The sequence below is a fragment of the Ovis aries genome, chromosome 3 (assembly GCF_016772045.2).
Source record: "Ovis aries strain OAR_USU_Benz2616 breed Rambouillet chromosome 3, ARS-UI_Ramb_v3.0, whole genome shotgun sequence".
Taxonomy (NCBI): Eukaryota; Metazoa; Chordata; class Mammalia; order Artiodactyla; family Bovidae; genus Ovis; species Ovis aries.
Genome location: NC_056056.1, coordinates 10634101 through 10649257, shown reverse-complemented (window position 1 = coordinate 10649257; position 15157 = coordinate 10634101). Strand labels below are relative to the sequence as shown.

The 15157-nt window shown below is 52.5% G+C and overlaps 1 protein-coding gene and 1 non-coding gene across 2 annotated transcripts in view; both read left to right on the top strand.

Annotated features, from left to right (window-relative positions):
• The window catches only part of LOC121819151 (uncharacterized), a 38471-nt gene extending 24717 nt beyond the window's left edge, over positions 1–13754 (top strand). Inside the window, exon 4 of the mRNA XM_060413652.1 lies at positions 11059–13754. Within this exon, the coding sequence (XP_060269635.1) occupies positions 11059–11249 (191 nt within the window). The 3' untranslated portion in view covers positions 11250–13754. The remainder of the gene's footprint in view (positions 1–11058) is intronic.
• Positions 6155–6267, top strand: LOC114114294 (U5 spliceosomal RNA). The gene has a single exon (XR_003589116.1). It is a non-coding gene; the product is annotated as a U5 spliceosomal RNA (small nuclear RNA).
• Positions 13755–15157: the final 1403 nt, after the last annotated feature.

Below are 15157 nucleotides of genomic sequence, written 5' to 3'. Positions count from 1 at the left end.
GGACCCAGAGGATAAAGAGACAGCATTTTCAAAATAATTGCAGTGATCAAGAAAGACTTCCCATCCCATCCTGGATAAAGGGAGGAAGACATTTAAGTCTTGAGTGAGCAAATTTGACCTGAGTAAACCAGCTTGGGCAGAGGGGTGTGCAGGACGTCAGCTGGAGAGAGGTGACATGATTAAAGGGTCATTGTTAACTAAATCCTTACTGAATGCTTGGTTTCCATCGTTTTTGTTGTCTAGGCTGATAGAAAATGTACTCCTTTCCCCATCATCAGAGAACAAGAGAATGCTCTATTTGCCAAACAGTGCACACGGGGTTCCTGTCTGCGATCCCATCACTGACACACATCAGATGTTGCTGAGGAGGGTGTGGTTGGGAGACTTGGAGGGGTGAGAGATGGGGATGTTGGGCCCAGGGAGGAGGTGGTGGAGCAGGGAGAAGTGGGCCGACTGGGGGTGTGCTTTGTGTTGGGGTGTTGAAGATCCCCTGGAGTAGGGCATGGCAATCCACTCCAGTATTCTTGCCTGGAGAATCCCACAGACAGAGGAGCCTGGCGGGCTACAGTCCACGGGGTTGCAAAGAGTTGGACACGACTGAGCAAATAAGCACAGCGTGTGCAGACACTTGCTGATGGATTGTTTATGGGGTGGTGGACGGGAGGCAGGAAGGCCCTTCCAGGTTTGTACAGCCGAGTGGATGGAGGCATTGCTGCCAGGAGGAACAGAAGGTGGGGCCCTCAGCTGGCCTGAAGGAGCCCTCTGAACCTTCGGCCCTGATCCATGCCAGGCTCTGGGAATCGGGAGCCCAGAGCGGCCTGTCTACCTTGGACAGGTAGGGTATAATACATGGCTCAGTTGGCCTCAAGAGATTTCTGATTACTGGGACTTTCTTGGAGGCCCAGTGGTTCAGACACCAAGCTTCCACTGCAGGGGGCATGAGTTCGAGCCTTGATTGGGGCACTAAGATCCTGTACGCTGTTTGTGGCCAAAAAATTGAAAAAAAAAAAACAAAACCCTAAAATAATAATAGTGATAAAATGTGTTTGTGATCATTAAGAAAGGTGAGTCCTGGGCAGGTGGGTCTATGCACATGGCTGTGATGGACCGATCGGCTCAGGCAGGAGAGCTTACCTGGCCAGGCTCTCTCAGTCCCACCCAACCCCTGTCACCCATGGACACAGGCTCTGTTGTTAGAGTCAGGAAGGGATGAAGGAAAGAGGGAAGACAAGGCCAAGTGGGTTTGACTGTGCTCTGATTTGTTGGCGTAGACATGGCTTCAAAGCCTGCTGATCTCCATGCTGTCCTGCCCGCCCCAACATAGACCAGTGGGGGAAGCCTGCATGGGGTCCAGGAGAGGCAGGGTGTGGTAGGGCCTTGTCTCTGGAGTCAGAGAGACCTAGGTTCAAATTCTCCCACATACTATTTTGGGCAGCTGGCCTCTCTGAGCCTCAGTCTCCTCATCTGTAAAATGGGAATATTGGTAGTTCCTACCTCCCTGTTGTTTAGTTGGTAAGTCATATCTGACTCTTTTGCAACCCCATGGACTGTAGCCCACCAGGCTCCTCTGTCCATGGGATTTCCCAGGCAAGAATACTGGGGTGGGTTGCCATTTCCTTCTCCAGGGGATCTTCCTGACCCAGAGGTGAAACCTGCCTCTCCTGCTTGGCAGGGAGATTCTTTACCACTGAGCCACCAGGGAAGACTTAGTGACTAAACAATAGTAACATCCTTGTGGGTTGTTGGGAAGATTAGAATCTGAGAACACAGGTAAAGCACGTGACCCAGCAGACGGGAAGTGCTCCAGGCATTCTCACTCTCGTGATGGTTGTTACTCTAATAGATCTTGAGTGCGGCAGTAGATGTTCTTTCTACCTCCAGAGCTTCTGAAGGTTTGCTTCCTCTGGGTCTGGGTGCTGTACCCCTCCTTCTCCTTCCATGCCCGGGTCAGGGGTCTTGTCTCTGGAAGCCCCTCTGAGCTCCTCCAGCACCCAGCTGACTTGAGACGCCCCTTGGTCTACCGCCCTGTGCCTGGCATGCCCTCTCCACAGTGGTTACTCAGTTCTGGCTGTCTCCCTTCTCCCAGACTGGCCACCACGGGATGCTGGGTTTGACATTTTCTGTGTCCAAGTCCCACCCAGAGGCTTCAGATCGCCCAGCTCAAGCTTTCTGGCTCCCTGCTTGAATTCCAGATCACTTTCCTCTCAGATGAGCAGGGCCTGGGCAGGGCCCAGCAGTGGAATGTGGAATGCCAGGCAGTTTAGGATGGTAGTGAGGTCCTTGCTGGCCTGGACTGGGCTGGGTGTGAGGAAGGGGGCCGGAGCTGGTGGAGGCCGATGGAGGTTGAGCCCATGAGAAGGAGGTGGTGGCCATCTCTGCCTGGGGCATCCTTGATCACAGATACAGGTAATGAGGGGATAAAATGTAGGGAGTCCCTCTGAGGGGCCAAGGCCCAGCAGGAAGATGGTGTCAGCTGGAGGGCAGGGGCTGTCCCGCCAGGGCGATGTTCCACTGGCCCTGGGCTTAGGTTAGTTCCAGGCTTTTCTTCTCTGGATGGGAAACCCTGTGTTGGGGTTTGAGTGGAGGGGAGGGATTTTATGGGCTGGGTGAGGGGAAGTGGCAGACAGGCAGGGGGTAGATGGCTTTCCCGGAATCCCAGATCGCACTTTAATAATTTGTTTCAGAATTAATGTCCATTCATGCTGTCTTCACTGTTCCAGCTCATTGGAAGATTAAATAAAAACTCGTGTCCTCCCCACCAACCCCAACGGAGGGAGACCAACCCCATTCTTTCCGGCTGGGCTGGCTGCCTGAAGCCAGTGCAGGAAATAAATCTCTCAGAGAAAACCACTTTGCTCACACGATTTCAATCCAACAGGGCTTAGTGGCCCCAGTCACTCCTAGTTTTATTTAGCTGATAATCTTTTATTGTATCAGGAGAACCTCGCAGAAGCACTGTGTCTTTACAGGCCCACGGCCTCCCCAAACAGCTGGGCCGGGCCTCCTGGGCAGGCACGGGCTGGCTCGCTGCCCTGGGCACCCTCCCTTTGCTGCAGCCAGGTACCCAGAGAGGTGGTTGCTCATATGCCAGGGCACTGGGGAAAGGACAGGGGGTGGCAGCCCCTGGCTGCAGGACACAGGCAGGGCCTTGGTGGGATGGAATGGCTGTATTTTGCTTCTGGGGACCAGGCCTCAGGGGCCCAGCTTGTGGGGGCTCACCAACCAGGGAGGCTATGAGCAGACAACCAACCAAGACATCACTCAGTCAGTCAGTCCACAAATATTTATTGCGTGCCTTCTCTGTGCCAGGCTCTGAGAATAAGAGGGTGAGGAGACAGACACACAGACAGGCCTCCTGTGTGGTGGCCGCTCCTCCTGGGGTAAGCCTTTGTCTCCTCACGTTGCCTGATTCAACTTTTCCTGCGCTTGTACCATTTTCTCGAAGGCGTAGTTCCATTCTTTTTTCCACTTGTTTTTTTTTTTATTTCATGTGGATTATCTAGTAGAGAAGCCGACATTAATTTAATAATATTTAGAAATATTAGAAGCTAGTGGGCTAGTCTAAAAATAAGTAAAAATAAACCTTCACATCAAAGAGAGACAAGACTGGATAAAGGCAATGAAAATCTGTCAGTCTTGGGGTCAGGAGAGAAAATCAGCCAGCATTAAGATACGAGGTGATTATTTTCTCCAATTATCTATTTCTTATTTACTGAACTGTTTTTTATTATGTATCCGTTAATTATCCAACATTTATGTATTTTTCCTATTTTGTTTCAATGTTGCCTCTTTTACAGTAGTATCAGTTAAACTTATGTATTAACTTTCCCACTCAAGTTCTTTGAGTTTATAAATTGCATCTATTGTATCTTTCATAGTTCAATCTGGATCATTAGAGTATTTTGTATTCTCACTGGGGTTTAATGAACTTCATGTAAACACAGATTTGGCTTTGCAGGTGATGCTAGTGGTAAAGAACCTGCCTACCAGTGCAGCAGACATAGGAGAAGTGGGTTCAATCCCTGGGTTGGGAAGATCCCCTGGAGGAAGACATGGCAACCCACTCCAGTATTCTTGCCTGAAGAATCCTAAGGACAGAGGAGCCTGGAGGGTTATCATCCAAAGGGTCACAAAGAATCAGACACGACCGAAGCGACTTGGCTCGCACGCAGGCAAACATAGATTTGGCTCTGATTTCTTCAGCACATTTCTCATTTAAAAATTTTCTAAATTAAAAAAAATTTTTTTTTTAATGTTAATTATGGACTTACAGGGGCTTCCCTCAGAGAAGGCAATGGCACCCTACTCCAGTACTCTTGCCTGGAAAATCCCATGGACGGAGGAGCCTGGTGGGCTGCAGTCCATGGGGTCGCACAGAGTCGGACACAACTGAGCGACTTCACTTTCACTTTTCTCTTTCATGCATTGGAGAAGGAAATGGAAACCCACTCCAGTGTTCTTGCCTGGAGAATCCCAGGGATGGGGGAGCCTGGTGGGCTGCCGTCTATGGGGTCGCACAGAGTCGGACACGACTGAAGTGACTTAGCAGCAGCAGCATGGGCTTCCCTGATAGCTCAGTTGCTAAAGAATCTGCCTGCAATGCAGGAGATCCTGGTTCGATTCTTGGGCTATGGGGTAGCACTATTCACTGTTCATAGACTTACAGGAAATTGGGAAATAGTATGAAGAGTTTGGGATACCGTTCCCCCAAAGCTATCCCCAAAGGTAATATCTTTCATGGCTGTGATACAGTATCAAAACACCAGGGTAGGCAGGTTTGAACAACTTTAGGGTTGGATAATTTCAATAATTTCAAGTTGCCTTTGTGCTCCTGTGCCTCATTCCTGCTCTGCACTCCGTGACTGATGGTACCTGCTTGCAGGGTCGTGGGGGCACCCCTCAGTATTGCCAGGATGGTGAGGTCGGGAGAGAGTGAGGTGAATCTGGCAAGGACCCTGACAGATTTCGTGCTGGGCCTGCTCTGAGCCAGGGCCTGCGGAACCTACGGTGGATGGACAGGCAAGGTTCTTGTCTTCCAGGGCTGCCCTGAAGTAAGCCCAGACTCTGGAGCTTTCTGGTGGGAGGGAGTTAAACGCCCTTCGTGGTGGACTGAAATGTGCCCCCACAAAATTCATGTGTTGAAGGCCCAACCCTCGTACCTTAGAATGTGACTGTATTTGGAGGCAGGGTCTTCAAAGAGGTAATTAAGTTACAGTGAGGTCACTAGGGTGGGCCCTGATCCAACAGGACAGTTTCAGCAGAGGAGATTAGGACACACACAGAGGGATGACCATGTATGAACATGTACAGGGAGGAGGGGGCCTTCTGCAAGCCAAGGAGAGACTCTGTAAGAAACCAGCCCTGCTTGGTTACCTGGACCTTGCACTTCCAGCCCCCAGAAGTAAGAGAAAATTTTTTTTTTTTTTTGGTTTAAGCCACCCAGTCTCTGGTACTTTGTTTTGGCAACACTGGTAAGTAAACACTCTCCAGTGTATTAATTCAGGGAAGTGAGTGGGATGGCCCCCAGAAGCTGATACCAGATAGAACCCAAGATGCCCAGTTAAATTGGAATTTCAGATAAACAGTGAAGAATTTTTTTAAAACATATATTGAACAGGGCATACTTATGCTAAAAAAATTCATTGTTTATCTGAAATTCCAATTTAACCAGGTGTCTTGTATCCTTATTTGTTACAACCAGCCACTCGGCCTTAGAACTGAGGCAGTGGCTCCCACCAGGACCAAGGCTCAAGGACTCGCAGACCAGCCATCGCTGCCCAGAAGGGGCTGAGAGCCGGAGGCGGCTTCCCGGGCCCGAGCCGCTCTCCCCAAACGGTTCCATCTCCTGCACAAACATATTTATTGGGCTTGATGGCAAACAGATTATGCTTGTCCCGGGAAGGGCAATTCGAAAGAGAAAACCTTGAAGTCCGGGAAATAACGATGAGGGGAGTTAAATTAAAGTGCAGAAGACCCTCCCGAGAGATAGCGTCAGGGTGAGTTACAGGCCCGATAAGGGACTGGGGGCTCACAGAGGGGGCTCAGAAAGGTCACTCGGTGGTGCGCAGAGGACCAGGAATCATAAATATGGGGCAAGATGCCCAGCTGGGGTCGCCAGGGTGAAAATATTGGGGTCATTCCAAAAACAATTATCCTGCTTGGTTTGCTCTTCAGGTCTTGTAAATCTTTCACCTTTTATAAAAGATTTCTGGGGAAAGGAGCACTTTGGAAGCTTTAACTGATTTTTGAGGCCGCTTCTTGGTGGTTCTGCGAAAAGAAAACAGACAAAAGGGAAAAAGCAATTACCCAGCATTCTCAGGGGCACAGGGATGGGCTGACTGGATTCTTATTCCTGAGAGAGTTTAGGCTGCCCTGCCTGAGTTTTGACTCACTCTATTTGGAATCTGGTCACACTTTAACAATTAATGCTTTTTTTTGTTTTGAATCCAGTCACAGTGGGGCTCTTGGTACTCCGTGGACACTGGTTTTGGGGGCAGCTGTGGCCGCTGTGTGGCAGCCATCTTGTCAAGTGTGGTGGCCATCTTGAGTGTTGAGGCAGCCATCTTGATTGTGTGGCACTTGTCTTGGGCATGTGTACCAAGGCTCATGTGCCCACGCAGAGCCCATGAAGCTGGAGGATGGGTCTAGGCTGTCCTGGCCTAGGCTGGAGAATGGATCTTGGCTGTCCTGCTCCATTGCATCCCCTGTATTCTCAGTGTCTATCCAAGGGAACCCTGGTTCAAGCTCTGTGCCTCTGTCCGTTCCAGAACAATCGGCAGCACCAGCAGAAGGCAGTCATTCATTCCATCAGAGTTTATTGATCACCTGTTATATGCTGGCCACTGCACTGGGCGCTGATTCCTCAGGCTCAGCCAAGAGCTTCATCTTTGAGGCAACCACTTCCCAGCTGTTTCTGCCCCTCTGACCACAGTCACAAAACTGGTTCTGCCTCTGACATCTTGCTCCCATCTGCTGCTGCTGCTGCTAAGTTGCTTCAGTTGTGTCCGACTCTGTTCGACCCCATAGACGGCAGCCCACTAGGCTCCCCCATCCCTGGGATTCTCCAGGCAAGAATACTGGAGTGGGTCGCCACTTCCTTCTCCAATGCATGAAAGTGAAAAGTGAAAGTGAAGTTACTCAGTTCTGAGCTCCCATATACTAGCTCATGTAATTGTCATGAGTCTGTAGAGGAGGGATTATTAGCCCCATTTTACAGATGAGGAAACTGAGGCTCATCAAGGAGAAATGACTGGCTTAGTGTCACACAAAAATAGGGAGTGAGGCAGAGCTAGGCAACCCAGGACAGAATGGCATTATTTACAATGTCACATGCCTCTCAGTCAAGAACTATGAAGGGTTGAGATTGCAGGGTCTGGGATCAGATGAAACCTGGTCAAATTTTTTGCCCCACTTCCCCCTAGCTGTATGACCTTGGTGAGTTACTGAGAACTCTGAGCCTCACTCTCCTCATCTGTGCAATGGGCACAGGTGCTATGGTCCTGCCATGGTGGCGTAGTGTAGAGGCAAGGAGCCCATGAAGCCTAGGGGGCAGAGCCCAGGCTGGGAGCCTCTAGGCTCCTCTAGAGGAGAGAGGCTGTTTTTTATATGAGAAGACAAAGAGTTTCTCCCAGTCATCTTTTGCCATCTGCCAACTCCCAACAGGACATAATTACTCAAATTGAATAAATGTTTGCTGAATGAGACTTGGACTTCCTTTAAGGTTCAAAGCAGACTGAAATGTAGAAGGGTAGGGATGGGGGTCAGAGAGGGAGTGGCTATGGGCTGCTGTGCCGGGCCATGCCTGCCCCGTATTAAATTCAGAGCGTTCACATAGGAATACTCATTCTTCCATCCATTCACTCATTAAACAAACATTATTTTGTGCCAGGCTTGCTCTGGTGCTGGAGTTACTGTGAGTGCAGAGCAAGGCAAACTCAGTCCCCCAGGCCCAGAGAGCACACCTGGGAATGAGAGACAGACAGGAGCCAGAGGCCTGGGAAGAGGCTTTTGCTGGATGGAGGGTGATCATGGCTGCCGGGATGAAGATGGAGTGGCCCTGATGAGCCACGTGGAAGTGTACAGGGTAACAGGCTCAGAGAGGTAAAGCAGCTTGCCTAAGGTCACGCAGCTAATAGGTGGCAGAGTTGATTTGCTCTCAGTCTGCACCTGACCCTGCTTAGCTTGAGCTGCCTGAAACAGCATTGTCACTCTAAGTTCTGAGTGACCCATATGTGGCTCTGGCCAAAAAAAAAAAAAAAGGTTTTTGGGAAACACTGCGTACGTCACTCCTTCCTGGCGCCTGGCACTGGTGCCCGTTAAGGGCTCTGGGGGTTCCTGAGGAGAAGAACCTGCTTGGCCTGCCTCCTCCTGGGCTTTTGCTCCAGGCAGTGGAAGCACCTTGGCCAAGTTGATGCCTTCAGGGGATCAAAGTGCTCAGCTCTGGTGGGCCCCTCCTAGAATGTTCTGGAAACCAGAGACTCTAGTCAGTGGTCAGTGGTAAGAGCTCGAAGGGCCAAGGAGGACCATGACAGCTCAGGCAGGCTTCCTGGAGGAGGAGGTCCTGGAGTCACACCAGCAAGGACAGCTCAGCTCAGGAATCTGCAGGGAGGCTGTGGACATGAGGATGATGAGCTATGGCTTGAGGGGCCAGAGGGGCCATGTTCAAATCCTGGCTCTGCTCTTAGTCACTATGTGACCTTGGGGAAGTGACAGGACTCCTCTGAGCCTCGATTTCCTCATCTGTAAAATGGGATCATGCCAGACCCTCAGATGATTCTCAAGGCTTTAGCCCAGGGTGGCTGGGAGGACCATCCACCGCTGAGAGTGTCAGTCTGGCAATGGAGAAGGAGGGCTGTTCACACTTTTTTTTTTTTTTCCCTCTGAAGAACTAGAGACTCTGTAAAATACTCCTTGACCTGAAAAAGCCCCAACTGGACGCTCCTGTGGGTCTGTTACAGACATGACTTTGCAAATCAGATGTGACAGGCAAATGTGTGCCAAGATGGTGGCCAGCTGTTCGGCGGTAGGGAAGGGGCTGCTTAGAGACCCTCATGGCCTCCTTCGAGAGCAGACGCCGCCAGGCTCGCTGTGCCCCGAGCACAGGTGTGTGAGGACGCGTGCCCTGCCCGGGGGGAGTGAGGATGGGCAGGGGCAGGCGGCTCATGGAGTAAATGCTCCCTCACACACACATACACACCACACATACCACACACACCGTGTACACCGCACACACTCGTATCACACACACATACCAGAGACTCATGCCACACAGGCCATACGCAAGCATCACACACACTACACAGTCACACCACACCACACACACACTCACATGATACACTGCCCATTATACACACCACACGCACTCCCCCCACACTCCCCCCACACACACCATACACCATATGTTACACACACCACACTCACTCCCACCACACACACACGCCTTGCACACCGCGTGCACTGCACACACACCACACACACATACCCTCACACAGCGCACCATTCCCCAGAGATGCTGTGGTTGGTGGGAAGCCTCACCTCCCTTGTGCCCACGTGGAGGAGGTGGCCCATGAAGGGGAGCACTGGGGTTGGAGTCAGAAGCGGGTCCTCCTCACGGGGCAAAGCCTCTTCAGCCTTTAGGTCTTGTTACTGTGGAAGGAGGCCACGAGCTTCTGCTTTAGGGGAATTTGGAGAATATTATTTGAATGGGTATTTGGCACAGCGGTTGGCACACGGCAACTGCTGAAGAGATCCATGGACTCTACCTGCCCCGATTCCTCTGCTCTGGCGACTGGGGTCCACCCCCTGAGCTGTGTCCTGGGAGCGCTGCCATACACGGCAGCCAGCCCCCGGCCACGGGGACTGGCCTGAGGATAAACATGTGGCTGCCGTCAGGCCAACCAGACCCCTGCCCTGTCACGTGTATATGGCATGGGGATAAGAAGTCCCTCCTTCTGAGGTTCCAAAGCCTGGAACAGGCTGGAGCTGACCTGGAGGATGCCCTTCTCAGGGGCAGCGAGTGAGGTCCAGAAATGGGGCGTCAGAGCTGCAGGTGATCAAGGCGTCGGCTGAGGGTCTGTCTTCTGCCGACACACACATTGATGAAAGGCTGGTCTCATGGGAGGTGAGTGTCAGCTGAGCACTGCTCTGTGAGAGCCTAGGACATCGGTCCTGTTCCCAAGAGCCCCTCACAGCATCCTAGAGGGGGACACAGGTTAGACCTTCTGCAAAGCCGAAGGCTTCCTTTCCTAACACGGATGGGAGAGAACAGTGATCGGGGCAGAAGGCCTCAGGAGCCCTACCTTCCACAGTACAGGGAGGATTTATTGGGTAATGATCAACATGACCATTTGGAAGAGGTCTTTGTGCACACTGAGCTCCCGCGCCTCAAGGTGCCCCAGCAGCGAGGATTCCTAAGCCCACAGGGAGCCAAGGAGCCATTTCTCACTCACACTGATCCATGCAGATGGGGTTGGACTCTCTGGCCACTCTCCTTCCACTTGCTTGATTTCTTCCTCTTGGGGTTTCTTGCCTCAGAATCTGGCCTCCCCCAGCGTCCACCAGCTTGCCAGCTTCCAGTTGGACCCACCGGATCCAGGAGTGTTCCCAGCCCCCAGCTGCAAAGGGCTATGAGGGAAAGGACGTGTCTGCCTCCACTCTTGCTCCACCTCCGGTCACCCAAGCTCTAGAGACTCTCTTGGCCCTGTCGTCCATGAGTTCCCAAAGAGAGGCTCTGGGTCAGGTCATTTCTGCACCTTCTGGGCCCGAGCTGGGCTTGGCACAAGGTAGGCGCTAGTGGACACTTCTTGACTGAAGGTTGAGCACTTACATTCCTCCAGAGTCGGGGAACTCACTCCACACTGGGAAGCTAACTCATTGGTGGCTGCTTGGAGAGGGATCCCTTGGGCCTCCTCTGGGGCACGCTCAAGGGGGATCCCTACAGGGTCCCCGGGTCCTCCCAGTGTTACACACCGGCAGCATCTTCCTCCCACCAGGCCTTCCTTCTCACCAGGTTGGAGATTTTGTAAATCTAGGTTAACAAGCCCGCTGCTTTTGTTGCAGACACTGGTTGGAGCCCAAAGTGGGGTTCGTCTCCTTCGATCAATGCATTATATCATCCCCTGAAAGTGATTAGAAAGCAGAGACATCATCTCACTGGATTTCAGGTCTCCATACTGTTAAGTTTCTCATTCTGGTTAATGATCGCTTGGACGGATGGCCAGGCGAGCCTCTCACCACACATCGAGTTGTGAGTGATGACTCCTACCGTGCTGGGTCCTCTCACCAGGAAGGCTTTGTTATTTCTGACCCCATTTCACAGATGGGTGCTCAGAGACATGGAGGGGTTCACTCAAGGAGCCTGGCGTGGTGACCCACGGCAGGGGGTGTGGGCGGGCCAGAGCAGCCCGAGACTCCAGACTTCAAGGCTGGTGGGCCGGATGCCCCAGGCAGCCCTCAGCCCTCAGCCTGTGAGCCCAGGGAGGCGTGAGGTCCCCGCCCTGCTTTCCACCTAGAATGCCATGAGCGCTCCTCCCTATCATTTTCAGAGCCTCCCCTGGCTGCCCTTGGCTTTGCTCCAAGAGGGAACTGGTGGGACTAGTGGGAAGCTACAGCCCATGGGCCAATCCCGGGGCTTTGCAGAGACACCCTCGGGCATCCTGTGGCTGGGGGATGAGGTCTTAGTCTAGGAGCTGGAGTCGGGGTATGGACCAGTTAAAATGATCTGCTTCCGGCCCCCATACGTCATCACCCTGGAGCCCTTAGCCAGGCCAGCCAGTGCATCTGGCGGTCACCTCTGCAAAGCTGATAATCTCCCCTTGCATAACATAGTCTGTGAACTGACTCTGACATGGCCCCATTTTGGAGCCAGGAAACAGGCACAGAGAACACATCCAGGTCACCTGCAGGCAAGTGGCAGAAGTCGTGTCTGAGCTGGGCAACTGGACTGCAGCGCTCAGGCTTCTGACTGTGGCCGACGCCGGGCCATCTGGCGCCCCAACCTGGGCTGCTGTGAGGAGTCCTCCCGTAAAGCCACCCCTGTGTTTATTTGATAAAATCACAGCCGCTCCAGCAAGGAAACCGAGACTTCTGACACTTCCCAGGACTCCAGGGTTTGGCTCAGATACTTCTCAGCCCAGAGGAATAACTCCTACAATGGGGGTGGGCACAGAGGTTTGGGGGTAACCTAATTCTAGAACTTTCTCTCCTAATTTACAGCCTTCCCCAGCCCTTTCCTCTAACGCACAGCAGCTAAGCCCTTAGAAGAACCAAGGGCTTGAAGAATGCTAAAAATTTAATGTATGTTAAAAGGGTATTAAATTCTAAACTGAAATTTACATGGGAATATGACATTAAAATATTTTTAGCTTTCAGGAAGCTGGGGGCTGGAATGCTATAATATAGACAAATTTTATCATTTTAAAAAGAATTAGCCTCACAGTATTTCTTACGTATTCATAGAGTTAATGCATGAAGATAAGAACCCTGCCTGGGGCTACTCAGCAAGGCAGGCAGTGCCGATGAGGGGAGAGGGCTGGTGGTAGGAACCTGGGAGGGGGGCGTAGGCCCCCAGCTGGATGGGTCAGGGAGCTTTCCTGGGTTCTGGAGATGCCCCTGAGGCCTACTGGCAGGGGAGGCCTTCTTCCCAGTACGTGACTTGGCACCATCTCCATGGCTACTTGTTGTTGTATAGTTGGAAGGTTGTGTTCGACTCTCTGACCACGGACTGCAGCACAGCAGGCTTCCCCGCCCTTCACTGTCTCCCAGAGTTTGTCCAAACTCATGTCCATTTTATTGGTGATGCCATCAAACCATCTCATCCTCTGTCGCCACCCTAACTCCCGCCCTCAATCTTTCCCAGTATCAGGGTCTTTTCCAATGAGTTGGCTCTTTGCATCAGGTGGCCACAGTATTGGAGCTTCAGCATCAGTCCTTCCAGTAACCAGGTGACTCGAGGGTCGTGGAGCTGAGGCTGAGCCCACGGAGTCCTGGGGCGGGGGGTGGGGGGGGGGCGGGAGGCCTTGACGACAGACGGGAAGGGAAACGTTTTCTGTTCACTGCCGCAGGGGCCCCTCTATCTGGTGGCTGCCAGTCTTCAGGGACAGCGTCCAGCTTCTGAATGAGGAGGGGAGCAGACAGAGCTGCCCCTGACTCAGCTGCCCCTCTGCCCGCCCACCTCTGCTCCAGGCACCGTCTCAGAGCAGAGTGACACAGACTCAGCAAGTGACAGCAAAACCCCATCCGCCAGAGGTCGCGGTGGAGGCGGGCCAGGCGCGGCCGGCGGCGCCGGCTGGAGGTCGCCCCGAGAAGCCCTGCGCCCGGAGCCCGCACCTCCGAGATGAGCTGTCTTACTGTCTGCATTTTATTGACAGGAACACTGAGGCTCCAAGAGATGACAAGTGTCCTCAGTCACCCTGCTGATCCAGGCAGGGCTGCGATTCCTGCCCGGGCTCTGTGACTTCAGGCCATGGCTGTGTCCTGGTTGCCCTCAGGAGCTCCCCGGCCCCCTCTGGGTGGTGACAGCCGAGCGGCCCAGCAGGCAGTCCCCCACCTCAACTGGGACAGGGCGAGGAGAGGGGCTCAGCCTGGCTGAGCTGTGATCCCGGGAGACATCGCCAGCCAGGCCAGGAAATGACCACTTGCTGCCTGGCGGCCACCTCCCAGCCACCACCCCTCTGGGAGGTCACTCATTGGCAGTTAAAAATCTATTGTGACTTGTCAGAAAAATGAATAAATGGGCACATTATTTTTTCATTCCAGACCTCAGCATCTGTTTGTCTAATCAGGAAGGAGAGTGGGGAAGTCGGCAAGGGCTGCTGTGTGCGTTTTATGTAAGTTTTCCTCTGTCAGAGGAGTTTAAATGGGTAATGAACAGGCCATGGTGATTTGAAATATAATCCCATTACGCTGACGAGATTACGGGCCTTCGAGACTTCACAAATCACTCTAGAGCTTTTACAGCAAACACCACCCTGTTGGGATTCTGCGTTTAAGCAGAGGTGTTTGGTGGGAACACAATGTGACAGGCTTAACCCTTTCCCTCTCCTGCCTGCCTTTCCAGAGAGCAGGGGCCTCTCCACGGGGCCTCAGGGGAACCTTCAGGATCCAGGGCATTTGGGTCGCGTCAGACGGAGGCCCAACAGGGCTGGGGACAGCGTGGAGGGTGGGTGATCTCTCCATCACTTCCCAACTGCATGGCCTCAGCTGAGGCTTCTCTTTGCCTCAGTTTCCTCATCTATAAAATGGGGATTCGGTGGGCCTGAGGATAGACCAAGGAAACAGTGAATAGAATAGTAGCTAACCTTGGTAGCGGAGAAGGCAGTGGCACCCCACTCCAGTACTCTTGCCTGGAAAATCCCATGGATGGAGGAGCCTGGTAGGCTGCAGTCCGTCGGGTCTCGAAGAGCTGGACACGACTGAGCAACTTCACTTTCCCTTTTCACGTTCATGCATTGGAGAAGGCAGTGGCACCCCACCCCAGTACTCTTGCCTGGAAAATCCAGTGGGTGGAGGAGCCTGGTGGGCTGCCGTCTATGGGGTCGCAGCGTCGGACACGACTGAATCAACTTAGCAGCAGCAGCAACAGCAACCTTGGTCAAGAGCCTAATAAGAGGCAGGGGGCCGGCACTGACAAAGTCTGAGATTAGCTTATGCTCGTCAGCGTGGGAGGCGTGACTGTGATCCCACACATGATTTCAGGGGTAGGTACGAGGTAGATTTTTCGATTTGAACAGTTCTGTGTGTATGTATTATTTAGTTATTTATTTGGTGGTGTTGGGTCTTAGTTGAGGCACACAGGATCTTTAGTTGCAGTGTGTGGGAACTAGTTTCCTGACCAGGGATTGAACCTGGGCCCCCTGCATTGGGAGCCTGGAGTCTTAGCCACGGGACCACCAGGGACGTCCCAGCTGTTTTTATTGTAATGTACACCAACATGCATACATGCTGCACGTCGAATCCGTGACTCCACGGCCATTCTTGTTTGGGATGGAGTTTAAGGTAGAGAAACTTCCTTGGCTTTATTAGGGCTTCCCTGATAGCTCATTTGGTAAAGAATCCATCTGCAATGCAGGAGACCCATGTTCAACTCCTCGGTTGGGAAGATTCCCCCGAAGAAGGGAAAGGCTATCCACTCCAGTATTCTGGCCTGGAGAATTCCATG